The sequence below is a fragment of the Staurois parvus genome, unplaced genomic scaffold (genome assembly GCF_062004578.1).
Source record: "Staurois parvus isolate SC_StPar_1 unplaced genomic scaffold, SC_StPar_1.0 ptg000538l, whole genome shotgun sequence".
Taxonomy (NCBI): Eukaryota; Metazoa; Chordata; class Amphibia; order Anura; family Ranidae; genus Staurois; species Staurois parvus.
Genome location: NW_028318334.1, coordinates 113,655 through 138,839, shown reverse-complemented (window position 1 = coordinate 138,839; position 25,185 = coordinate 113,655). Strand labels below are relative to the sequence as shown.

Genomic DNA, 25,185 nt, shown 5'->3' with positions numbered 1-25,185 from the left:
CTTTCTCCCCATCTATATCTCTCACTCAAAACTCTGTTATATACTTTTCTCCTCTCCTCTTCTATCACTTCTTTCAATTCTTCTTGCTTTTTTTTTAACTTCAGCTCTATTTCTTTTGTTATCCTGTTCTTATGTATTTGTTCTATTTTACTTATATCTTCTAAGAGGTCACTCATTTTCTCCCTTCTTTCTTTTTTTTTTCTTGCCCCAATTGCCATTAATATTCCTCTTATATATGCTTTGTGAGTTTCCCACACTGTGGCTGTTGATACCTCACCTGTCTCATTCTCCTTAAAAAAGCGTTCGATCTCCTGCCCTATTTTCTGAGCTATTTCCTTTTCCACTAAAAGTGTCTCATTCAATTTCCATCCCAGCCCTCCGATTTTCCTCCTCCCCCATTCCATTTTCATGATAACTGGGGCATGGTCTGATAAAGATATTGGCTCTATTTCTACTTGGATCAGATGGTCAATTGATTGATGTTCTATTAATATATAATCTAGTCTTGAATATCTCTTATGCAAATTTGAAAAGAAAGTATAATCTCTATCTTGCATATGTGTAATTCTCCAGGAATCTACCAATTGACTTATGTGTAATTCTTTTTTCAATAATTTCAGGGCCCTATTTCCCTCTCTTTTTGTATGGGAGGTGGCGTCCCTTTGTGGATCCATACAAAAGTTAAAGTCCCCTGCCAGGATCAAACGTCCTTTTTTAAAGTCCATCAACTTCCTCAACACTTTTTTCAGATACGCCTCCGGTTTTTTATTAGGACAGTAGATGTTGGCCAGTGTACACTCAATCTCTTGTAACTTGCCCTTTAAAAACAAGAATCTCCCATCTGGGTCTGTCTTTCTATCTTCCAACTCAAACCTAATATTCTTTGCCATACCTATTGCTACCCCTTTTGCTCTTTTAACCGGGGAGTCTGCGTAGTACCATGTTGGGTGATTTCTAGACCTCAGCCTAACATTTGACTTTATCTCAAGATGTGTCTCCTGTAGAAATATCACTGAGGCAGCCCTATGGTGTAGTTCTTTAAATACTCTATATCTTTTCCCAGGGCAGTTCATCCCATTTACATTATATGTTATAAACTGAATCTCTTCCATCTTCCTTAATTTTCCTCTTTTTTCCTCCATCTATATTTTCCTTTTCTCTCCCCTTTTCTCATTTCCTCTTCTTCTCCCTTCTTCTCCTCTCCTCCTGCTCCCTTCTCACTTGCTTTTATAACTTCTTTTATCTTGCAGAAATAACATCCCCCCTCTCCCATTTCCCACCCTTCCAACCTCCCCGCTCCCCCCCTCCCCCCTCCCCTACCCCCTCTTTTTAGGCCCATCATTTGCCTACTAATCATTTATGGATTGTTAGATCCACTTTTGATTTAATCCTTGGGCTAAGACTCCGTCCTTAGGCGACTTCCCCTTGTCTAACCTCCCCATAACCTCCCAGGTCCCATCCAGATTTATCTCAGACACAATAAAACGAGGACGGTGGGGGGGAGGAGAAAAAAAAAAAAAAAAAAAAAAAAAAAAAAAAGGAAAAACCTATTTCTCCTCCTCCATCCCTCTCCCCCTCCCCCCTACCCCCCGCCTCCTCCCCCCCACGAGCTGCCAGTCTTCTTTTCTCTTCGTTCTATTTTCCCATTGTTCTTCTTCCCAGCCAGGGATTTCCATTCTTTGAATTTTTAAACTATCAAAAAAATTTTTCAAGTCTTCTGGAAACCTGAGGTATGCTGTAGTCCCGTTTTTCCATCCTATTAAGCATTCAGGGGTCCCCCATCTATATTGCACATTTTGTTCTTTCAATCTTTCCAATAGGGGTCTCAAAGATCTCCTTCTCCACAGAGTCTCTGGGGCCAGATCCGCATATATCTGTATGTCTCCTCCTTCATATTTAATTACTGATTTTCCTTTGGTCTTCTTCCAGATTTTTTCTTTATCCCGGAGCTCATAGAATTGTACTAATATATCTCTCGGCCTTTCTTTCCCCTGGACTCTTTGAATTTTTCCTTTTCTAAAAGTTCCTTCTATTTTAGTCCTATCCATTTCAGGGCTGTCTGTTATAGTATTAAGTATTTTACAAACCACCTCTTGCAGACTTTCTCCCTTTGAGTTCTCTGGGACCCCACGTATCAGGATATTTCTCTTCCTGTCTTTGTTTTCTTGTATCTCAACCTTATATAGCAGTTTTTCTTGGGCTTTCCCTATGTTAGTTATTTCTTTTTCTAGTTCAAGGATCGCCTGGGTCTGACTCTTAACCTTCTCCTCCGTTTCTTCAACTCTCTCCAGCAGGTGTCCCAGATCGCTACGGATATTTACCATTTCTTGTTTTATTGTTTTCTCCAATTCTTTAAACATTTCTGCCATTTCTTTTTTGTTAGGTATTTGTAAGTCTTTTCCCATCTCTATATTGCCTGATATTTGTTGGTTACTAGTATCTAGGCCTAATGATGCTCTGGGACTACTTTCCATACTAAAGTCTACTTCTCCTTTTTCAGTCCTGCTCTGGGATCTTTCTGGGGTTACATTTCCTTGGAAGGTATATTTTTTAATTGTACCAGTCTGGGACCCTTTAAGCCCACTTCCTTTCACGTTTTTATTTTTCATTTTCCTCCGTGGCTTATATTCTTCTTATACTCCTATAGGATTTTGTATGTAAGGAGGGATAAAACAGTTCTTTCACCTTCAAATCTCCTCCCTGACACCCTGCTGATTTTTTTTTTTTTTTTTTTCCTTCCTTTCTTTTCCCCAAGCTCCCCTTCCCTCGGGCCTCTTCCTCCTTTTATACAGTCTCTGGGGGCCCCCCTTTCCCTTACTCCATGCTTCTCTTTAGGGGTCCATTCAGAACTTCACATCGAGAAAATATAAAGTACAGTCATGGTCACTCACCCTCCTTATATATTTTCTTCTTTGTGAATGCTCACTCGCCAGTTCCTCCAAGATTCCGTTTGTGGGAGGGGGGGGGGGCAACTCCCCAGACTCTCCTCGATCTCCTTGTCCTGGTTTAAAAAGATCTTCTCTGTTTGCTTTTAGCTAGGGGGGTTTCAAGGTGCCAGGGGGAGATTGAATCGGCCACCGGCAAACGGGTCGGCGCAGCTCTCTCACTGCAAAACGCCGGCCGGCCGGCCGGCTTTCCGAACTCCCAGTGATGCTTTGCGGCCGGTCACGTGTTCCTCCTTCGTCTCCCGGCATTCAGGGACTCTCTCTCTGCCGATCTCCAGCCGCTCCTCTCTCTCTCCACGCCCGCACCCAGCTCTTCTCAACAGGGGACCATCGGGCCAGGGTAAGTCCTCCGCCACATAACTCAGAGCATGCCTGAGGGGATAGACCTGGAGGCTTGGGGAGGCCAGACAACGGAGCTCCGTCCACGAGCTCCTACATTGAGCTCTCCCACGCCGCCATGTTCAGGCCCCGACCAAAAAAAAAGTTATAATCCTATACCCACAGTTGATCCAGAGGAAGGCAAAAAAAAACCCCACAGCAAAGCATGATCCAGTTTGCTCCTACAGGGGAAAAAAACTCCTTGCTGATCCCAGACTTCCGGATGTCAAGTTGAAACTTGACCTTTCAAGTTAGTGCAGCGCATTAGTCTCATTGTAAATTCCCCCCCCCCCCCCCAAAAAAAGAAGGCATTCAGGAGGAAGCAAGTTTACCTTACCTTAGCTGCCCTCTTTAAAACAATCTGCCATGGATTGGTTTTCAGAGAAATCATATAACTTTGACCCTTTGTGAGTTATGATATTTTTAATGACCACACGGACCTAAAGTGATTTAACTTTGTCAGCTTTCCTCAAGCAAAAAAAACCTTTTGTGTACAGTGTGCAAAAAGTAACATGTGTTGCATAAATTTGTAAAGTGGTACTAAACCCCGGACCCTGCATTCACTATATCTGGTCTCCCACAGTACTCAGAACATGGAAATGCAATTATTTTAGTAAATATAAACTGCTAAATACCTTTTCTCATCTAGGAGGATGTGAAAGTCCTGACCCTCTGTCTGGACAGTGCTGATTGGCCCTGTGCTGATCATATGCACTCTCCCAAGAAAAAAAAAAACTCTCTAGCAATACACACCAAACTGAACATGTGCATGTGACCGTGGATTCAGTCTGTATCAGGTGGTCAGTTGAACAAGAGGAGGGGCAGAGAAGACAGGATCAAACAGTCTTTTTACATGATGCAGAGGATTAACCCCTTAGTTTCCACAATGAGTATAACAGGCATGCCTTATTGCATACACAGACTGATTTTACTGTTGTGGGTTTAGTAACACTTTAATCTCTGCATTCATGAAAAGTAATTTTTCCTTAAAGGAGTGCTGCTATACAGAAATTCATAAAAGGGGTTTTCCTCTGGATCTCAGCACTCAGCAAGATCACTTAGTTACGTGTAACAGGATTCCCCAATCGGCCCCCAGGTGTTACTTTAAAGAACAACTCTACCATAATACCGTATATACTCGAGTATAAGCCGAGTTTTTCAGCACATTTTTTGTGCTGAAAAACGGCCCCCTCGGCTTATACTCGAGTCAACGTCTGCAGATGGCTCCCCCCCCCTTCCAACAGAAGGGAAACTACGGTAAGTACAGGGGTGGGCAGGGGGCTGCTGTCTCTTACCTGGCTCCGGTCCCACGAAGATCCGGTCCAGGAAGCGCGGCTGCTCCTTCATTTGGTTCGTCCACTGGATGTTCGCGCGGCTGCTCGGCTCCGCCTTCTCACCGGTGATTGGCCGCCAGAACTGTAGCTCAGGAAAGGCACACAGGCGGCCAATCACCAGCGAGGAGGCGGAGCTGAGCGGCCCCGCGAAAATCGAGTGAAGGAGATGCAGGTAAGTGTGCCGTGCTTAGGTGCTGCTGCAACCACATATGCTGGCTGCAGCAGCACCATACTGGAACAGGGGTCAGCAAGTGTCAGTGGGAGGAATAGTGCCCCATCATTGGTGTCACTGATACCAATGATGGGGCATTATTCCTCCCACTGACACCAACCATGGGGCACTTTTCCTCCCCCCCCTGACACCAACGATTGGGCACTATTCCTCCCCCCCCCCCACTGACACCAATGATGGGGCACTATTCCACCCCCCACTGACACCAATCATGGAGCACTATTCCACCCCCCACTGACACCAATCATGGGATACTATTTCTCCCCCCCACTGACACCAACGATGGGGCACTTTTCCTCCCCCCCACTGACACCAACGATGAGGCACTATTCCTCCACCCCCCCACTGACACCAATGATGGGATACTATTCCTCCCACTGACACCAATGTTGGGACACTATTCCTCCCACTGACACCAATGATGGGACACTATTCCTCCCACTGACACCAAAGATGGGGCACTATTCCACTGACACCAATAATGGGGTGCTATTCCCCCCACTGATACTAATGATGGGGCACTATTCCTGCCACTGATACTAATGATGGGGCACTATTCCTCCCACTGACACCAATGATGGGGCGCTATTCCTGCCACTGACACCAATGATGGGGCACTATTCCTCCCACTGACACCAATGATGGGGCACTATTCCTCCCACTGACACCAATGATGGGGCGCTATTCCTCCCACTGACACCAATGATGGGGCACTATTCCTCCCACTGACACCAATGATGGGGCACTATTCCTCCCACTGATACCAATGATGGGGCACTATTCCTCCCACTGACACCAATGACAAGGTACTATTCCTCCCACTGATACCAATGATGGGGCACTATTCCTCCCACTGATACCAATGATGGGGCACTATTCCTCCCACTGACACCAATGACAAGGTACTATTCCTCCCACTGACACCAATGATGTGGCACTATTCCTCCCACTGATACCAATGATGGGACACTATTCCTCCTACTGATACCAATGATGGGGCACTATTCCTCCCAGTTTTTTGTGGTAAAATTAGGTACCTCGGCTTATATTCGGGTCGGCTTATACTCGAGTATATACGGTAGGTTTTCTAATCCACCTCCCTTTTCCTCCCGAACTAACCTGCACTATCATCACTACCCCAGCTTCATACTTACCTCTGTAGCAGAGCATTGCCCTGCTGCAGTGCTTTCTACCCTTTGGAGAAATTCTCTTTGGTGCTGATCAGACCTACACATTGAGCTCTTATGGATGTGTGTGTGGCCAGGGTGCTGGATCTATCTGATACATGGGGACTTAGGGGTTGATTTACTAAAGGCAAATAGACTGTGCACTTTGCAAAGTGCAGTTGCACTCTGCAAGGGCAATTGCTCCAGAGCTCAGTAAATGAGCAGAAGCTCTCCTGACATCCATCATCCAATCACCTGCAAACAAAAATGCAGTTTTTTTTATTCTCCTCGCATGTAATTGGCTTTTCTTTTCAAAGTGAAGCTTTGTCTTATTTCCTAAGCTCTGGAGCAACTGTACTTGGCAAAGTGCACAGTCTATTTGCCTTTAGTAAATCAACCCCTAAGTGCACAGGTGCAATCAATGCAAATGAGTCATTCTGCCATGGTGGAGTAAACATTGCAGCGGGATGATGCTCCACCACTGGGGTAAGGAAGAAGGTAGGGTGAGGGGTATAAGTGCATCTTAAATGACAGAAAATGGGTGTAGCGCTATGGTAATATAATGCAAAATGATATAAACCAATAGAAATAAAAATATGCCATAAAGTCTTAGTAAATGCAAAATGTCCGTATATAAAAAGTTCAATTAAAATAAACTTTCAAAATGTGAAAACCAGCAGCAGATGAACTTGTGACATCCGTAAGTAGTAAAAGTGCGCACTCACCGGAAGCGCATTGAAAATGCGCATATAATGTAGGCCGTGAAGATATCAATAGGTGGACAGGATAATACGGTGAACTTTTCCTCTATGGTGTAGTCATCAAGTTGGAAGGAATAAGGTATCTGCTGAATCCAGAGGTCCCCCTTAAGGATGGATATAGGTGCTCAACCTGAGTGCAGGGCTCCTTTTCCTCTGGTGGTATAGTGACAGTAGGGTAACCTGTAAACCAATAGCTCCATAAAGGAGCCAAAAAACAGGTGCCCATAGTGTAGTATGTAAGCGAATGTATTTATATACAGAATAACATAGGGCACAGGGTATAGTATAAATGATATACCTTATTCCTTACAACTTGATGACTACACCATAGAGGAAAAGTTCACCGGATTATCCTGTCCACATATTGATATCTTCACGGCCTACATTATATGCGCATTTTCAATGCGCTTCCGGTGAGTGCACACTTTTACTACTTACGGATGTCACAAGTTCATCTGCTGCTGGTTTTCACCTTTTGAAAGTTTATTTTAATGGAACTTTTTATATACGGACATTTCACATTTACTTACTAAGACTTTATGGCATATTTTTATTTCTATTGGTTTATATCATTTTGCATTATATTACCATAGCGCTACAAACATTTTCTGTCATTTACCTTGAGGCTTTAGTGGTACCTTTGGTGTTTTAGCTGCTGTCACAATAGGAGCGCTCACTATCTTTTTTATTTATATTATTAGTGCATCTTAGTTCAGGAAGGGTCAGAGTGCATTAGAGAACTTTCCTTGTTGAATTGTAAATATACTTGTAGGTTATGTTGCCATTTTCATCTGTCTTGCAAATCCTATCATTAAAGCTGAACTCCAGGGACATACAAAAGGGATAAACTAGCGCAGCTCTGTAGTCATTTATACATCCTTAAATGTAATCTTTTTAAATGCAACCAGTTTAAGTACTTAAAGAGTGAACATGCGAGCGCTATCCAAAGGAAAAATAGCCGCTGAGACACCAAAAAAGGTAACCAAACAGAACCTTCCAATGTAAATCTCAAATATAAAGGTGCAGCGCTAAACACTAAATATGTAACATAAATCTCGTCAATCAATTAAAAAGAAAAATAAGAAAATGCAGTCTCTTTAAAATAATGCAACATGAGAAAGTTAATAACATGTGCTCAGTATATAGGTATAGATATCCAGCAATAATAGATTGTTCACGGGAATAAACCTATATAAACCAATAAAAAATGCAGATAAATAAATAGATAAAATTTGTACATAAATGATGTCACCAATCGGTGAATAAAGTGCAAAATAGTCCCAGATGTATTGCCCACGTGAGGATCCTGAATGATCCCGATAAGCGTGCGTGGAGGGTTACTTCCAGTGGCAGGTGTTCAAATATGAATGAAATGCGCACTCACCAGAAGTGCGTGTAAAAACGCATTTGAGATATAACCTATCTCAATAGGTATGATTCAGGTCATCCACTTCCCAGATCAGGTCAGGCCAGGTCAGGATACTCCCAGTCACATCTGCATGCAGCACTCAGGGATCCTTGATGCGTATCACCTTAGGGGCTCACCCTTAGTGCGGTCTCTGTGAATGCCCCTCACAAAATAGGGACCAATAAAGGAGACCACATAGTGTGATACCGTAGGGAACTTTATTCCAACAAATAAGAAGTGCAAATGACAAAAGCAGGAAACAGAACACTGACCATGTATTAGGGATTTCGGGATGGCCACCTGCGGTGGCTAGATGTCCAGTTGCTGTAGCCCCCCTTAAGTTTAAGTACTTAGTTGTGACTTGGCAGTCTTATAGTCGCTGCACAGCAGAACTCAGATTGGGGTAGGGTAAAGCAAGGAAACCAGGAGCCAATCAATTGTGCTGCAGTGCAGGGATCATACTGATAGGAGAAGAGAACAGAGATGAGCTGCTTCTCCTTTCACTATCCAATCACATAGTGCCCAGGTTAGGTGGTAATGAGCTGCAGCAGAGAAAAATCATCCTTGTATGTATTTCATGTGGAGGGTCCCCATGCCAGAAAATGGTGGCATATTAGCAAACATGTACAGTATACTAACTTTTAAAGCAGAGCTCTAAGGCTCCATGCACACGGGGCGTTTTGATAACGCTGGCAATGTTAGCTGTGTAAAGTCATGTTAACAATGTGAGTTTTCCAGCTTTTTTAGTGTTTTTGCATTAGCATTTAGCGGCGTTTTCCTGTGTTTGCAGTTTTTAGCGGTTTTTTCACCAAAAAAAAAAATTGGGGGGTCAAAAAAACTTCCAAAAACACTGCTTTGTGGCGTTTTACCGTGTTTTTCAGCGTTAGAGCATTTTTACAGCTAAGCAAAACTCCTCTAGAAAGCCACTAGTCCTGGGGTTTTTTTTCCAGACAAAAAACGTCCCTGCCAAAAAACGTTGATTACAGTCTATGTGTGCATGAACACATAGGATAACATGCTGGGAGGTTTACTGGCTGTAGAAAAAAACTTCAAAAGCCAAAAAAAACGTCCAGTGTGCATGAGGACTAAATCCACACATGAAATACATATAATTGCATTATTCTTTATCTGACAAAGAATTTGTACTTCTGTCCATCCTGTCCTGAGGTTTACACAGCTCTACCATGTCACACAGCCCTGGTTTCCTAGGCCAGTTGTGGTGAGTTGAACCGCATTTGGAGACCTGTATTAACAGTCATTATGTTATGGTTTGTGGGAGGAGCATATGAACGCTTTTATAAACCACCCAGCTTATATCTGATGCGCACCTCCTAAAGATCAGGACACGTGGCAACTTATGGCAGTAATTTATTGTTTTTGTAACAGGTGCAAAGCATAAATCCATCTTGGAAGGACAAAGCACTCACCCAAGGAGGAGCAGGGGCAAAGCGCTGAGCCGTGCAACCCGAAAACCTAAGAGAATTGGCAACAAGAGCAGCATTGGTATCCAGAACAAAGCCTTCAACTGCCCCGTGTGTGAGATCCATGTTAACTCTGAAACTCAGCTCAAACAGGTAAGTCGACCCTTATGTCTACTCTGCTCACTTACAGGATACATTTTGACTGGTGGCTGTGGACTTCACAAGTTGGCACGGTTTGGGTATTCTGACAATGTCAGGTGTCAGCTGTCAGAATACAATCGCTAGCTGTAGAGATCCAACCAGTGATTCTTCTTCTTCGGTTCCCAGGGCAGTGTTAAGCCATCTTAAAGTGGAAGAAAGGCCTAACTATATGTATTCTTTAGAGTGTCCCCTCCCCACTCCTCCTATCTTTCCTGCCTAACCTGTATAAAAAAGACCTGTATAGTGACCTCATTTTAATTTGTTCTGATCCAGCAGCTCTGTGTACTCAACAACGGCTCTGCGTTCTGGGATCCATGACATTACCTGTTGGCTCCCACAGTCCGACAGTTGTCAGTTCTCTCTCCTCTCCTGTGCAGCATCTGCTCTTTGACACAGGGGAGTCAGAGCTGTGACTGCAGCAGGGGAGAGGAGTGAGCACTGACATAGATGTGGGCTATGGGAGCCTAGGTGTCACAGATGCAGGCAACCAGCAAGGGTGATCAGATCAGTAGGCTATACACTAAAGCGGAGTTCCACTCGACCTATCAAAAAATACAAAAACTGTAGCTGCTGACTTTTAAAAAACAGCCACTTACCTGTCCCTTGGTCCCGTGGTGTGTCCCCCGCAGCCCGTTTCACCGGCCGTCCTGTATTCCAGGAGGCCGGCATCTTCAGTGTGGGCACCCGGTTGTGATAGCTTGCAGCTTCACAGCTGGGTACCCACTGCGCATGCGCGAGTAGCGCTGCACTTCGTGAATGGTCCTGTAGTCTTCTGGGACCTGTCACGTGTCCCAAAAGACTACAGGGAGGAAGGGAGGACACCTTCTGTTTCCGATCACCGCAGCGATTGGACCGGATGTGGGAGCGGGTACCCAAATTTGACAGGTACCCGCTCCCACTTCCCAAAAATTGCCAATCCTTAATGGGGAGCGGGGGAGCCGTCCATAAAGCAGAACTTCCCCTTTTGAATGGAACTCCGCTTTAAGGAATCAGACTGAAGAAGGTTAAAATAAGTTCACACTTCCAACACCCACACCAGTAAAGCATAAGCAATGCAAGTGGTAAAATAAACGTGGCAGGGCAAAACCACAAATAACAACCTAACTACAGTATATACAAAATGAAGGGAACACACATGGGCCAGACAAGGTCAGGACAGGGACAGGAGACAAGGGAAGCAGGGAGCAAGGGACTGGGAGCAGGATCCGGGGAGAAGGGCACAGGAGCAGGTCTCAGGGTCAGGTACAAGGATCAAGCTCAGGCAGGGACATGGCTTGTAGAAAGAATACTAGAGCACTGAACCTCAGTGAGCCCTGGTTCACACTGATGCGGTGCAGAATTTGCAGCATTTTCTGTGCGAATTCCGCACCGCATCAGAATCGCACCCCGTTCATGCGAACCGCTGCGGGTGTGTATTTTAAGTTAACAACACCCCGAAATGGGTCCGCAAAATGCGGTGCGATGTGCAGAATTGGATCACATAGGTGTGAATACCTATGTGATCCGATTCTAATGTGGACCCAAAAAAGGGTCCTGCACCTCTCTTTGGTGCGGGTGCGGTGCGATTAGAGCCATACAAAATGTATGGCTCAAATCGCACCACACACAAATCGCATGTGATTTGCACAGGAATGCGGTGCGGTTCCTGTGCAAATCACATGCAATATACTGCACCACATATATGTGAACCCAGGCTTATGGAGTATATACCTCCCAGCAGCCTACGTCAGGTGCAGCCTAATTAGTCTGACTGTCCAGCTGCTGGGAGACACCTACTAGTGACCACCGAAACTGCATCCTTCTGGGAACCACAGTGCCTAGGTGATGACAAGTTGTGACACTAGTTTGTGATGTATGGCTCCCAGAACTCAGAGCTGTTTTTGAGAGCTTACACAGAGCTGCAGAATCACATGACCAGACTGAAGCAGGTTAAAATAGGTAAGTACACATATATTTAGTGTGTGTTGTGTTTTTTTATCAACCAGCAGGAGGTTAAAGTCTTGTTTACACCCTAAAAATGTATATGTTCAATATGGGGGGGGGGGGATTTCAACAAAAGTTGCTATTTTAACTAGCTGAGATTCATAATTTATATTCCTATCATCTCCTGCACAGCATAAAATCAGACTATTAGTTGGAAACTGTAGACCCTGAGTGAATCAGCTTGCATTGGACAGCCCTGTCACTGGGCCTGGAGGGGAGCACAGAAACACCAACAAGCGCAATGGACATTTATTAAAACTGGAGCAGCTGTGCATGGCAACCAATCAGCTTTTATTTTTAAATTTCAAACCTGAAGTGAAAGTAGAAAATAGGGGCCATCTTGAGTAAGGGCAGATGATTCATGAAGCATTTACTTCCTGGAAACCATCTGCCCTTAGCTCAGGCATGAAGGAAAGAGGGTGTGCTTAGCTAAGAAAACACCTCCTCTCCTACTGCAGACTCCTGGGATGTATGACCTAATTCGCCTAGGTATTGAAAACAGGAAATAACTAAAATGGAAAAAAAAAAAGTTTAAAACAAGTAAATATGATATTCTTTCCTCTCTATTTACTAATGCTAGTAGCATAAGGATTAAAAATAGTCAATATTGGTTGAGAGAGTGAAGTTCCACTATAACATGCCTTATACACAGCAGTCAATGTGTTTTTCTTTGCTCCTGACAGACAGGATTAGTATTATAGTATCTGATTCTTTTTCTCTTGTATCAGCACATGAACAGCAGAAGACACAAAGACAGATTGGCTGGAAAACCTCCAAAGCCCAAATACAGTCCTTTCAGCAAGCTGCAGAAGAACGCTGCTTTAGCGGTGAGTGTATACCAAATATAAGAATAAGTATACAATAAAAAAAAATCTGAGATTGAAGTACCACACCAAAAACTGATTATAGGATAAAACATTTTAACAAAAAGCCAATTCATTGTGGGGGCCAGCAAATACCCCCTTCATCAGGGCTACAAAGAAACAACAATGGAATTTAACAATATGTAAGGATTTGTAATTGGGTCAAATAATCATATTCATAAAAAATGAATACAGTGCCTAATCTTGAAAAAAAAAGATATACTGTATAATATATACACTGCTCAAAAAAATTAAAGGAACACAATTTAATCTGAGTATAGCATCAAGTCAATTAAACTCCTGGGATATTGATCTGGAGAGTTAAGTAGCAGAGGGGGTTGTTAATCAGTTTCAGCTGCTTTGGTGTTAATGCAAGGTGGAGACTGTGGATATTTATTTCCCTACTCACCTTTTATGACTGTTTTTCACTAGTTTTGCATTTGGCTAGGGTCAGTGTCACTACTGGTAGCATGAAGAGATACCTGAACCCTACAGAGGCTGCACAGGCAATCCAAATCCTCAAAGATGGCACATCAATACGTGCCATTGTCAGAAGGTTTGCTGTGTCTCCCAGCACAGTCTCAAGAGCATGGAGGAGACTCGAGGAGACAGGCAGTTACTCTAGGAGAGCTGGACAGGGCCGTAGAAGGTCCTTAACCCATCAGCAGGACCGGTATCTGCTCCTTTGTGCAAGGAGGAACAGGATGAGCACTGCCAGAGCCCTACAAAATGACCTCCAGCAGGCCACTGGTGTGAATTTCTCTGACCAAACAATCAGAAACAGACTTCATGAGGATGTCCTGAGGACCTGATGTCCTCTAGTGGGCCCTGTGCTCACTACCTGGCACCATACAGCTCTATTGGTATTTGCCATTGAACACCAGAATTGGCAGGTCCGCCACTGGCGCCCTGTGCTTTTCACAGACGAGAGCAGGTTCACCCTGAGCAAATGTGACAGACGTGAAAGGGTGTGGAGAAGCCATGGAGAATGTTATGCTGCCTGTAACATCATTCAGCATGACCGTTTTGGTGGCGGGTCAGTGATGGTCTGGGGAGGCATATCCATGAAGGGACGCTCAGACCTCTGCAGGCTAGACAATGGCACCCTGACTACCATTAGGTATCGGCATGAAATCCTTGGACCCATTGTCAGACCCTACACTGGTGCAGTGGGTCATGGGTTCCTCCTGGTGCACAACAATGCCCGGCCTCATGTGGTGAGAGTATGCAGGCAGTTCCTGGAGGATGAAGGAATTGATACCATTGAATGGCCCCCACGCTCGTCTGACCTAAATACAATAGAACGCCTCTGAGATATTATGTTTTGGTCCATCCAACGGCGCCAGGTTGCACCTCAGACCGTCCAGGAGCTCAGTGATGCCCTGGTCCAGATCTGGGAGGCAATACCCCAGGACATCATCCGTCGTCTCATTCGGAGCATGCAACAACGTTGTCAGACATGCATACAAGCACATGGGGCCATACAAACTACTGAGGACCATTTTGAGTTGCTGCAATGAAATTTCAGCAAAATGGACTAGCCTGCTACATCATTTTTTCACATTGATTTTCGGGGTGTCTTTGAATTCAGTCCTCTTTAGGTTGATCATTTTAATTTCCATCAAACGATGGGGCATCCTTACGTTCCTAACACATTTCCCAGTCCATATCAGTATAGATATCCAGCAGGAGATTTTGACATCTGATGTGTTTTCAAAGTGTTCCTTTACATTTTTCGAGCAGTATATATTTTATATATTTTATTATATCTTTTCATGTGACAACACTGAAGAAATTGTGCCTACAGTGAAACATGGTGGTGGCAGTGTCCTTCTGCGGGGCTGCATGAGTGCTGCTGGTGTCAGGGAGCTGCATTTCATTGATGGTATCATGAACTCACAGATGTACTGCTCTATATAGAAAGAGAAGGTGCTACCATCACACTGTGCCCTTGGTCGTCGTGCACTTTTCCAACATAATGATCCAAAACACACATCTAAGGCCACTGTTGCATTTCTTAAGAAGAACAGGGTGAAAGTGATTCATTGGCTAAATGCTGTATCTCTCCTGAGAATGGAAAAAGACAGATGTAGCAATATGTCGCCAACTTGATCATTCCATTCCTAGAAGACTTGGTCCTGTCCTTACAAATCATGGAGGTCATACAAAATACTAGATGTAGTAGTTTTTGTTGTGAGGTGTAATAATTTTTGCATCAACTAATTTCAGTAAAACTGAAGATTTTGTAATCTAAGTTATATTATTAACCTTACTTTCATGTAATGAGCTAAACAAATGTTTTATAACAGCTCAGTTTTGTCAAAATTTTGGAAATTGTTCTTGTGTTCATTGAGATATTGATTAAATTGTACTTTTCAAAAAGGGTGATTTTACTTTTCAAAAGGGGTGCACTCATTTATGCTGAGCAGTGTGTGTATATATATATATATATATATATATATATATATATATATATATATATGTATATATATATATATATACACACACACAAATCTACAATCACATACATGCACTCATTCTCCACTTTCCCATCCAGGAGGGAGGTGCCAGGAGCACAGGTGGGGGACACAGAAAGAGCAGGATCCGTGCTGCTCTGTGCAAAACCGCCGCACAGAGCAGGTAAGTATAACATGTTTTTATTTTTTTAAATGCCTTTAATCACACTTTAAAGGTAAACTTAGCATCATAACATGATGTCTTGTTTTCTGCATTCAGCATTGAAGTTAGCATAACTTTACAGCTTAAGGAAGAAAATATATTTTTGTAAGATTTATGGTAATTTTTCTTATTTTATGTTTATAGACCAGACTGGCTCTACATAAACATCTGACTAAGACTTTGGCTGCTCGCTTTCTTCCGAGTCCTCTGACGCCGACGGCGGTCTGCACTCTACCTAGTCCTCTTGCTCTGCGTCCTACCACAGCTGCTGCCCTATTCCAGACCCCTCTCCTGGGACCAGCTCTTTTCCGGAGTCCAGCAGCTGCTATTCGGCCTTCTCCAGCACCCATAATGTTTGCTCCATACTAGCCTGGCCCCACATACTATAGGACTGCAGACGAACTAGTATAGAGGTGAAGTTATATTGATCACAAGACCGCCACCTCCAGGGAGCACTAAATTCTATATAATTGTCGCTTCGCTCATGACCCAAAGCACATTTGCCATCTTGGATATGGGAGCTAGCTTTCCAAGCCATAAAGTCAACAGACTAGGATGGACAGCCATAGTTGCTCATGTCAGACTGTGTGAACAGATGGTGGCAGAAGAAGTGAGTCTCCACATCTACCACTGCACTGGAGTCAGGAGACAGTGACTTTGGAGAATTAAACCACAATCCCTCTGTTTCTGACATGGTGGGGAACTGATAGCAATAACATTGATTTAGATGACATGGCTTGGGATGTAAAACTAAAACAAGCTGGAGAATTTAAGAAGAAAACCAAACTTAAACATGACCAAGATCCCTATTTAATAGATAATACAATGTCAGCAGTTATGCTGGTGCAGACACACCATGTTATTTGTATCTTGATGTGCACAAGGCATCTTACAGCTTGGTTATATCCAGGTGCGGTAAAGAGAGGTGCCTTCATATAAAGCAGATGTCTAGATGTGATAGTGAACAAGTCTTTATTCAGATATTTAAGTACAAATAAATTAAATCCAGGGATGAATGCAATCAAGAAGTAGATTAACTATAAACAGTGATATTTTAAAAGACTATGGGTGCAGAATAAATTTGAGGGAGTGAAGGTACCAATGGCAGTGTGCACTTTTAGTTTGTCTTGAAAGCTCTTCTCTTATTTGAAGGTTCTGAAAAGCCCTAATAGAAGTTTTTTTTAGCCAAACCCATCATATTCCATTCCTTCAAATTTTTTTTTTTAAATGTTCAGAAATGTAAAAACTCATCAGGGATAATAACTGGTCATAATCGCCTTGGTGTTTTTGCACTGCATGTAGCCTTTTCCCCCCAGAAGCTATACCATGGTCATCTCCTTCTGTCTACACTGGGATTTATCAAAGTGCCCGTTTAAAGAACTGATATTACTTCTGCACAGCCACCAATCAAACCTGTCTGGTAGAATTTATCTAAAAGGTGTGATCAATTGCTCTTTGGAAATAGCTACAGTTTTTAAAATTTGCTACACAAGGTACAATCTCTAAACAATGTATGTCAAGCCAAAAGTTTGACTAGAGCAGAGAAGGAATAGAACTCTGAAAGAGATCTTTTCTCACTTTCTGCTCTGAGAACTTTTTACTAGACAGGAAGTAAGGAAAAATGTGATGGGGTCCTAGCCTTCCTCTAGTATTAAAAAATTGTTTTTATTTCTGTCTGTGTTGCTGCTGGAGAGTTATCCTCAGTCCCAATAAGGTCTGGGGTGTGGTGGTAGATTGCAGAACATAGGATCCTGAGGCACTGGCCAGGGGTTCCTGGTAAAGCTCACAGTTTCCACCAAAAAAGAAAAGATAGGGAGGCGGGAGAGCCCTTATAGTGCAGTAGATTAATTCAGAAACAAGGACAAAGTGCTTCCACAATAAAAGAAAAAAAGGATTTAGAACTGTTGAGGCTGCAGTCAATCAGCTGGGAGGAAACACGCGGCTTCTTAGTGCACGGGTGAAGAAAACCACAGAGTCAGTGTGGTCACTCTCTATGCCTCGGGCATTTCCATCCTGGATGCTCTGTGGGGGTTCTCAGGTGGGTGTACAAAGTGGTAGAAAGAGTCACCGCAAAAAGGGCCCATAGGTAGTTCAACTGGCAAAGATGCCTAATGTGGTTGTTCAAAGGATAGGCACAAGTTGTCTGCTTTAGTAAAACATCAACTTTATTTCACTGAATAATAAAGTAATTGGATGTTTTACTGAAGTTATGTGCCCGTCTTTTGAACAACCACATCAGGCACCTCTGCAAACTACCTAAGTGCCCATTTTACACTGACTCTTTCTACCGCTCTCAGTCCCTGTCTCGTAAAACAATGTCAGCATGACAGGGAGTAAGGGTAAATCTCATAGAGCCTGGATAGTAGCAAAATGCAACAGGGAATCTAACTCTTCCCCACTCAATCCAAAGCTAAAAAAATTAAACTTTTAGCTTGACATACATGTTAAAAACAACCAGATAGTGCTAGGGCCTAACTGATTGGATATTATAATGGTTTGTGAAGACAGGTGTTCACAATGCATAGTTGTTGAAAAAAATAAAAAGCAGATTGTGCCATGTGTGGCCAGCTTTTTGACACATAAAGCCTAATATGATGCACAAATATACCCTCAAAAAGCTGCTAGAAAGTCCTGCACAGCAAAAGGGTTACATCTTTTTTTAGTGTGTGTCATTATGTCTAATCTACATTTCGATGGCCAGGGGTTTTTAGTTCTAATACTATTGGCAGCAATGGTCATGTTTACTCATTTGGGCCATTATTGGTATATCATATTTAAATTATCTCTTCCTATATGCCTAGTGTATTGAGTGCATCCAATGTATGGCAACATCACATGCTGTACTCTTTCTCTAACTGTGCCACTGCCTCTGGTGTTAAAATTGGACAACTCCATTAGCTAAAGAATAAAAAGTCTATTTAAAGGGTGTAATCTCTTTTAATTTTACAGGGCCGGAGTCAAAGATTTGTGCAATATAGAAAGATAAGTGAAGAAGATGCACTAGCAGAAAGTATGTTTTTCATGTGTAATAAAAAATAATATGTTGAGGATCAAACCATATAAAACTGGATAAAGTAAAATTAAGCCTTTTAATGGTAGGTACACTAAAAAGGAATGGCTGTCTAATAAACTGTTGCAGCAAACATAAAAAATAAGATTTTTATTTCTATTTCTAAAGGAGTTTTCTAAACCCAGTATGAGAAAAACAGTTAGGCCTCCCAAAATAAAATGCAATGTTGTAATCATACTTCATACAATAATATTGGCATGCTTTAGGAGGTCCCCTTTCAAATTAACATTGAAGAGGGTACCTATAACAACCAAATTTCTAAACTGTCCTGTTAAATTGTCAATTGATATATGATTAGTTCTCTGAGAAAGCACAGAACTGCCGGTGTAAACCATCAAGTAAGATTGCTGTACTATCACCTGTTTTGCACTGCAGAGCTGGGGTGCTATACAGCTTCATCCAACAGACATTACATGGGCTACCGCGATTATTCAGTAAAATTCAGTCTATCAGGAACCATTTTCACTTATACTACTTTTGGCCAAGAGGGCAGTTAGAGTTCAGCTGGCCATGAATGAGTAGTTTTTCGTTCATTCAGCCAACAGGCTGAACTAAAAAAAAAAAAAATTAACAGCTTCCTTAATCCACACAAACTAGATGGATGGGGCAATCCCCCCTTTCCGTCAACAACAATTTTCCATCTTGATGGTTTGTCAACAGTCAGTCTAATGATCGACTTCTGTCAAACAAGGACAGTCATGCACTGATGGAAATTCAGCCGGTTCCTGCTGAACCAGCTGAATTTCAATCTGTCTATGTCCAGCTTTAGGTATGCCATAGACAGATATTTCCCCTTACACAAGTTACTCCAACACAAGGACCCACTGCAATGCTCAGTGGATGCTGACAACGGCACATATGTGGTGTTTTGGAACTTTCTTCTGCACCAAAGTAGAGGAGAGGTTCAAGCCCAATTGTAGGAAGTTTCTCCTCCATTTTAGAGAAGTTTCCTGTTCAGGAGCAAGCATATCTCTCCTCCAGTGGTACTCATAAGGGCCTTTCAGCAGTTCAGAAATGGCCCATTAATTCCAAACCATGCTTCAAACTGGGAGCATAACTTGACACCGCTGAACTTTCTATGGCTGCCTAATTTGCAAAACTAGAGAGGCATTATGGGACAGCTGACCTTTTTCCCATTTAGCAGCCCTCCCCTATTCCTGAGAATATTTTTGTCATAGTACAATAGAGTGCTGCAACCCTTAACTATCTAAACTGGAATTTCTGCCAAACATGGGAAAAGTAAGTATATTAGTACACTGCTGATTTACTTGCCACTGAGCAGGCAGGAGACACAGAAAGCTGCAAAGATAAACAGTAATATAGTGCAAACATATCATTGAAGCCTGTTGATGCAGCATAGAAGAAATCAAAGTCAGGTCTAAATGCTGTTCACTGCAGGTCAAATTCTCCTGTGAATGACTGTCCATACATTCAAAACCTTTGAAATTATTGGCATAATAATTCAGTCCTGGGATTATATAAAAAAAAACACTCCAGCGCTCAAACCAGGGTACTTCAAACAGTTATCAAAATGTAATGCTTCCCCGGGTGCAGACCTCCATGAATCGGGAAAATTCCAGAGAACTGTAAAAACACATACAAGAGGGTGCAGACTCTTCGTGAATTAATGTCATAAACTTTTAAGACAGTAATGCACGAGGAGTCTGCAGCCTGTTGTATGTGTTTTTAAAGTTCTCTGGGATTATATACCTTGATAATAAGTTTCCAAGGAAGCCACCACGCTGGTTCTTCTCAAGGATTGAGAAGATACTCCAAGCACAAGAACATGGGTACCTCTAATAGGACCAGTAAACCCTACTTTGAACATTCAAAGTGGACAGTGCTCACCTCTAGATATGGCAGGGAAAGCACACATGTATAATCATGGTAAATAGGTTTAATGCCTGGTACACACATTATGGGGTTTTTTTTTCGTTTACCCAGCGGGCTGATCAAAAAAAAAAAATTGAGGCACTTGTCAGGAGGTCTCTGCACTTACTATGCAATGTTAGTACAGTAATCTCCCCACTGAGCTATTGTGTTCTGAAAAGGGGACCACCTTCCCACCAAAACACACTAGTCAGCGCATTGACTGAGAGCCCTGATTCGATGCCAATTGGCTTCTAGTTTTCCGTCATGCACATTTGATAGAAGCCGACCGTGAGATCTTCTGTTGAGCAAGGACCTGTACACACGGGCTGAATGTCAGCTGGTATATACTGTATTTGATTCAGTAGGTAGGCTGATTTTGGCTGATATTCGGCCCGTGTGTACGGGGCTTAAAAGATAGACTCTTTGAAGCCAAGGGGTATACAAAAATCTTTTAACCAGTCCTCTGTGGATGGTAATGCTGAGCTAAGGTAGAAAATTTGTTTCATGAGAATAATACAGATTTTAACTTTTTTTACTTTAACTTAACTTTTTTACTTTAACTTAACAAAAAAAAAAACTTCAAAGAAACTCGCAAAGGGAATGCACACTGTTCTGCTCAACACACACCAAAAACCAGTCAACACAAGCCCTAACAAACCTGTGAGCAAGAAGCCCTCTTCTAGCTAGTCATCTTGATGATGACCTGTCAGTGCAATTAGTAAAGAAGAAAGCAGATATTGTTGAATTGGGTGTGGATCCAAACTCCTTTTTTAGTGTGCTCACTGTCCTCACATGCATATCAAAAACAAGAATATTTACAATGCTAGTATCCCACTTGTCCAAGCCATAGAAAAATAAATTGGGAGTGGTAGGATTTATAGGGTGTTCCCATCAAAAATGCTTATCTTTAAAAAGAGAGCTAGGTATAATCCTAAAAATATCAAGAGCCTGAAGGATATCTGAAAAAAAGGAGAAGGAATGATGTTCCACCAAAACGTTTAAACATTAAAACACCATATTTTTTATCACATTGGGGCTTGTTTCACAAGGGCTTCTGCTTATAAAACAGATGTGTGAACAGCAAGCTTTGGCAATGCATTTGCAGAACTTTCAGCACACTTTATTGAAGCTTTTAAAGTACCATTCAACTCCAGTTTGTAAATATATTTTTCACAGATCCTAATGGGAGTGTTGGATCCCACTTTAGGCAAACTTCTATCAAGTTTCAGCACCTCTTGAAGCTTGTTGAAAACCTGCTGGAGTGTGCTAGCAGCTTGCTTAAAGTGGCAATCTGCACTCCTATTAGGATCTGCACTCCACATTTACAAGCCAGAGTTGAATGGCATTTTAAAAGCTTCAACAAAGCTTGCTGAAAGCTCTGTAATTGTTTTACCCATGTTTGTTGTTCACACTGCTCTTATACAAGCTGAAACAGGGCTAAGACATGCAATGGAAGCAGAGACCACCTCCCAGATGAGCAAACCTAATCACATGTCAATTTGGACATACAACATACAGTAACCATAGTGATGTCAAATTCTTTCCAATGAGTCTAGTAAAATGTAGAAGTCACTTTGACATTCTTTCTGCTGTGTATGTGATTTCACATGTGTATAATGCCGCAGGGCAACATATCTAAAAATGGTAGAGTGTAGTACATCATACCCAAACTTTCATAAACATTGTCACTTGCAGCCTTTTAGTTTTGTATTCCACCAACACAATGCCCATATATCAGAATTATTATATTTAAGAAGAACTTTAAAAAACAAGAGTTTATATAGAGCAGGGGTCTCCAAACTTTCTAGTACAAGGGCCACATCCTATGTTTTACAAATATTTGCAGGTCACCAAAAAATCCCCACCAGAGTCCCCTCTTACATTATAGTGCCCATCAGCGTTCCTCCTTACATCTTGTTGCCCATTAGAGTCCCCCTTACATCATGGTGCCCATCAGATTACACCCTTTATTAGGGTCCCCATCAGCATCCCCCTTACATCAGGGATCCCATCAGAGTCCCCTCTTTAATCATGGTGTCCATCAGAGTCCCTTTTACATCATGATGTCCATCAGATTCCCCCCTTACAACATGATGCCCATCAGATTCCCCCCTCAATCAGAGTACCCATCATCCTCCCCCTTATATCAGGGATCCCATCAGAGCTCCTCCATGCATCATGGTGCCCATTAAATTCCCCCTCTCCATCATGGTACCCATCGGAATCCTCTCTTCCATCATAATGCTCATCAGATTCCCTCCTTCATCAGGTTCTCCATCAGTATCCCCCTTACATCAGGATCCCCGTCAAAGTCCCAGCTTACATCAAGGTTCCCATCATCCGCCCATCCATCAGAAGTGGACACCATAGGCAGCCTCTGCTGACGTTAATCCACAATCAATGCACACAGAGAATACACCACTGACTCTAACTATGGGCTGGATAAAATTTTGCAGCGAGCTGGATGTGGCCCATGGGCCATAGCTTTGAGACCCTTGACATAGAGTATACTTGCTGTTCATAACAGAGTACAGTCTGGTAGATACTATACAGTATATATTCCTTTCAGGGTTACAGAATCCAAAATATGTCTTTGCATGCTTACCGAGCAAAGTTCAGTTTCTCAGAAGGTGATACAGTAGTTTACACCATTTGAGGGATTTCATAAATCCTAATATAAATCAGTATGCAAATAACCAAACATTTATGCAAAGAGATAAATGTGCTTAAAATACCGGGGTTTTAGTACTTTCAGAAACAATGTTTAGAAATCAAATAAATGTTGTTTATTGAGGTTTGGGCTCCTACGTTGTCAGTTAAGGTTGCTACCTTTTCTACTGTTGTTTTTAGGCAGCTAGTGTGAGCTAGATTTGGCACAAGGTTGCTATTTGGCCATGCCAGTACTTGCTGTCAGTAATTGTAATATCTAACTTCAAAATGACAGGGAGGCCAGAATTACTACTATATTGTGCCAAGTAATTAAAGCTCATTGCTGATTGAGTTATTGTTCACCAATCTGTCACTTAATGAGCCCATGCATGATATTGTCAGCATGTTTAGAAACATCTAGGTGAATTGGTAAACTGTATAGCTCCTTGTACTGGTCAGGCTCCCATTGCGACATATGTATAATGAACACATTCTGTAGTTGTCAGTCCATGGTATATCTGGCTAGGACATATTTTACTCCCAGAAACAGAATGGGCAAGACGCATGTGTAATGCTGCTTATAGATCGTTTTTGTGTGATCCAATTTTGATTCAAATAAGGAGATGTAAAGGATCATAAAATGAAAACAGTCAAAAACATAATTATTATTCAAAACATTGAACTTGTTTAATTCAAATCGTATGTCATTCCAAAAATATGACCTATGTGATACAACAGATTGTACGCACTCTGCTGCCCAACACTCTGTGTGATCATTTATACTAATACCATCTCTTATTAGCAACCATCTGCAAAGAAAATCAGTTGATATTTACGACATTATTGGCCACTTATAATAGTTTTTTTATATGAGTTATTTGAATCTTTTTTAGATTGGATGGAAGAATCCATCCACGGCCAGTCTAATTCTCTACGTGGCGTTCCTCAGCTTTGCATTAGATACAACATCCACACTCATAAAGTACAGGTCAGGCTTAAAGACTGACATTGAATAGGCAAAGCCAAAAAGTAACCCTGGGGCTGAACATGGAATCTGCCAAAGCAGAGCACTTTATATAGTGAGGCTTAATCTCAAGGAATGTTAGTCTTAGTTTTGTGTCTCAGATATATATGATCAGAGTATGTCAAAGTATGAGAAAAATTCTGTACTGTATACAGTTGAATAAGTTGTTCAAACAAGCCCAGGTATGGATGGAGATACAGAGGAGCAGTAATCCATAACTTCGTATGGTTCATGTATATGCAATCAATCTTGACACTGAAGCATCAGCCGTCTTAAAAGTAAACTGTCCCCTGTGCTTAAGGTAAACCTCAAAGCCTCTCTATGTGCCAGGCGGTGTCCCTCTACCTTGCTGGGCATGTTATGGTTTTGTGTCTGTTTGTCAGTGGTCTGAAATGTTCTGCATAAAGCACAATGATTTATTAGACTGTAGAGCTTACCATCAGTTGGGTGAATAATGCTTCCAAGAATTACAGGTCATCACCTCCCACCCAGTCCACCACAATGTGTAATCTTTGTCTTGGCTTAGTGGTGGTATGGATTTCATCCTGCTACAGGACAAAGGAAGCCACAACGTTGCACATTTTTCTTTCCAATGGCTCTACAAATAAATGTATTTACAAATCAAATGGTTCTGTAGCTGGACTAATCAAACTGTCCAGCAAAGCTGTTTGGGTGACCTGTTCCTTCCCCTCTTCCTTCCAGACTTAGGCGACTGTTTATTGAATATTTTTGGATGTACCCAAACAAATGGAGAAATAAATAAAGTAATTATTTGATAAGAAATCTGCATGCATATCTGATGTTTTATAGAAGATACAATAAGGTTGATGCACTATACTACCATGTTGCATTGTAGTTTTTGACATTTGTTGTTTTTATTGCTTGCAGATTATTATTTATATGCAGATAAATGCTCTTATTGATGATATTTTTTATATCATGAGTGAAGGTCATAGGTTGCCATTGCTGGCATCTTTTCTGAAAATACTATTTGTCTGGCTGTCAAGCTAAATCCTTAGCTATGACAGTTTTTGAGTGCTTTACTGAGCAAGTAGGCAGTAGGCCCATTTATACCTTTTAGTCTACATTATTGTTCCAGGACAAGGACTTACATGGTATTGAAGTAAAAAAATCAGCAGGGAAGCCATCTTTAGAAGGACAACAATGGCAGCCTACATACTTCTGTCCTGGCAGTCTAC

At 42.1% G+C, this 25,185-nt stretch overlaps 1 protein-coding gene across 2 annotated transcripts in view; it reads left to right on the top strand.

Moving 5' to 3' along the window:
• Positions 1–24,769, top strand: part of ZNF385C (zinc finger protein 385C) — a 243,714-nt gene extending 218,945 nt beyond the window's left edge. For both annotated transcript variants that reach the window (XM_089690623.1, XM_089690624.1), the window contains exons 6-8: positions 9,611–9,798; positions 12,558–12,656; positions 15,516–24,769. In XM_089690623.1, coding sequence (XP_089546749.1) covers positions 9,611–9,798; positions 12,558–12,656; positions 15,516–15,740 — 512 coding nt within the window. In that variant the 3' untranslated portion in view covers positions 15,741–24,769. The remainder of the gene's footprint in view (positions 1–9,610; positions 9,799–12,557; positions 12,657–15,515) is intronic.
• The last annotated feature ends 416 nt before the right edge of the window (positions 24,770–25,185 follow it).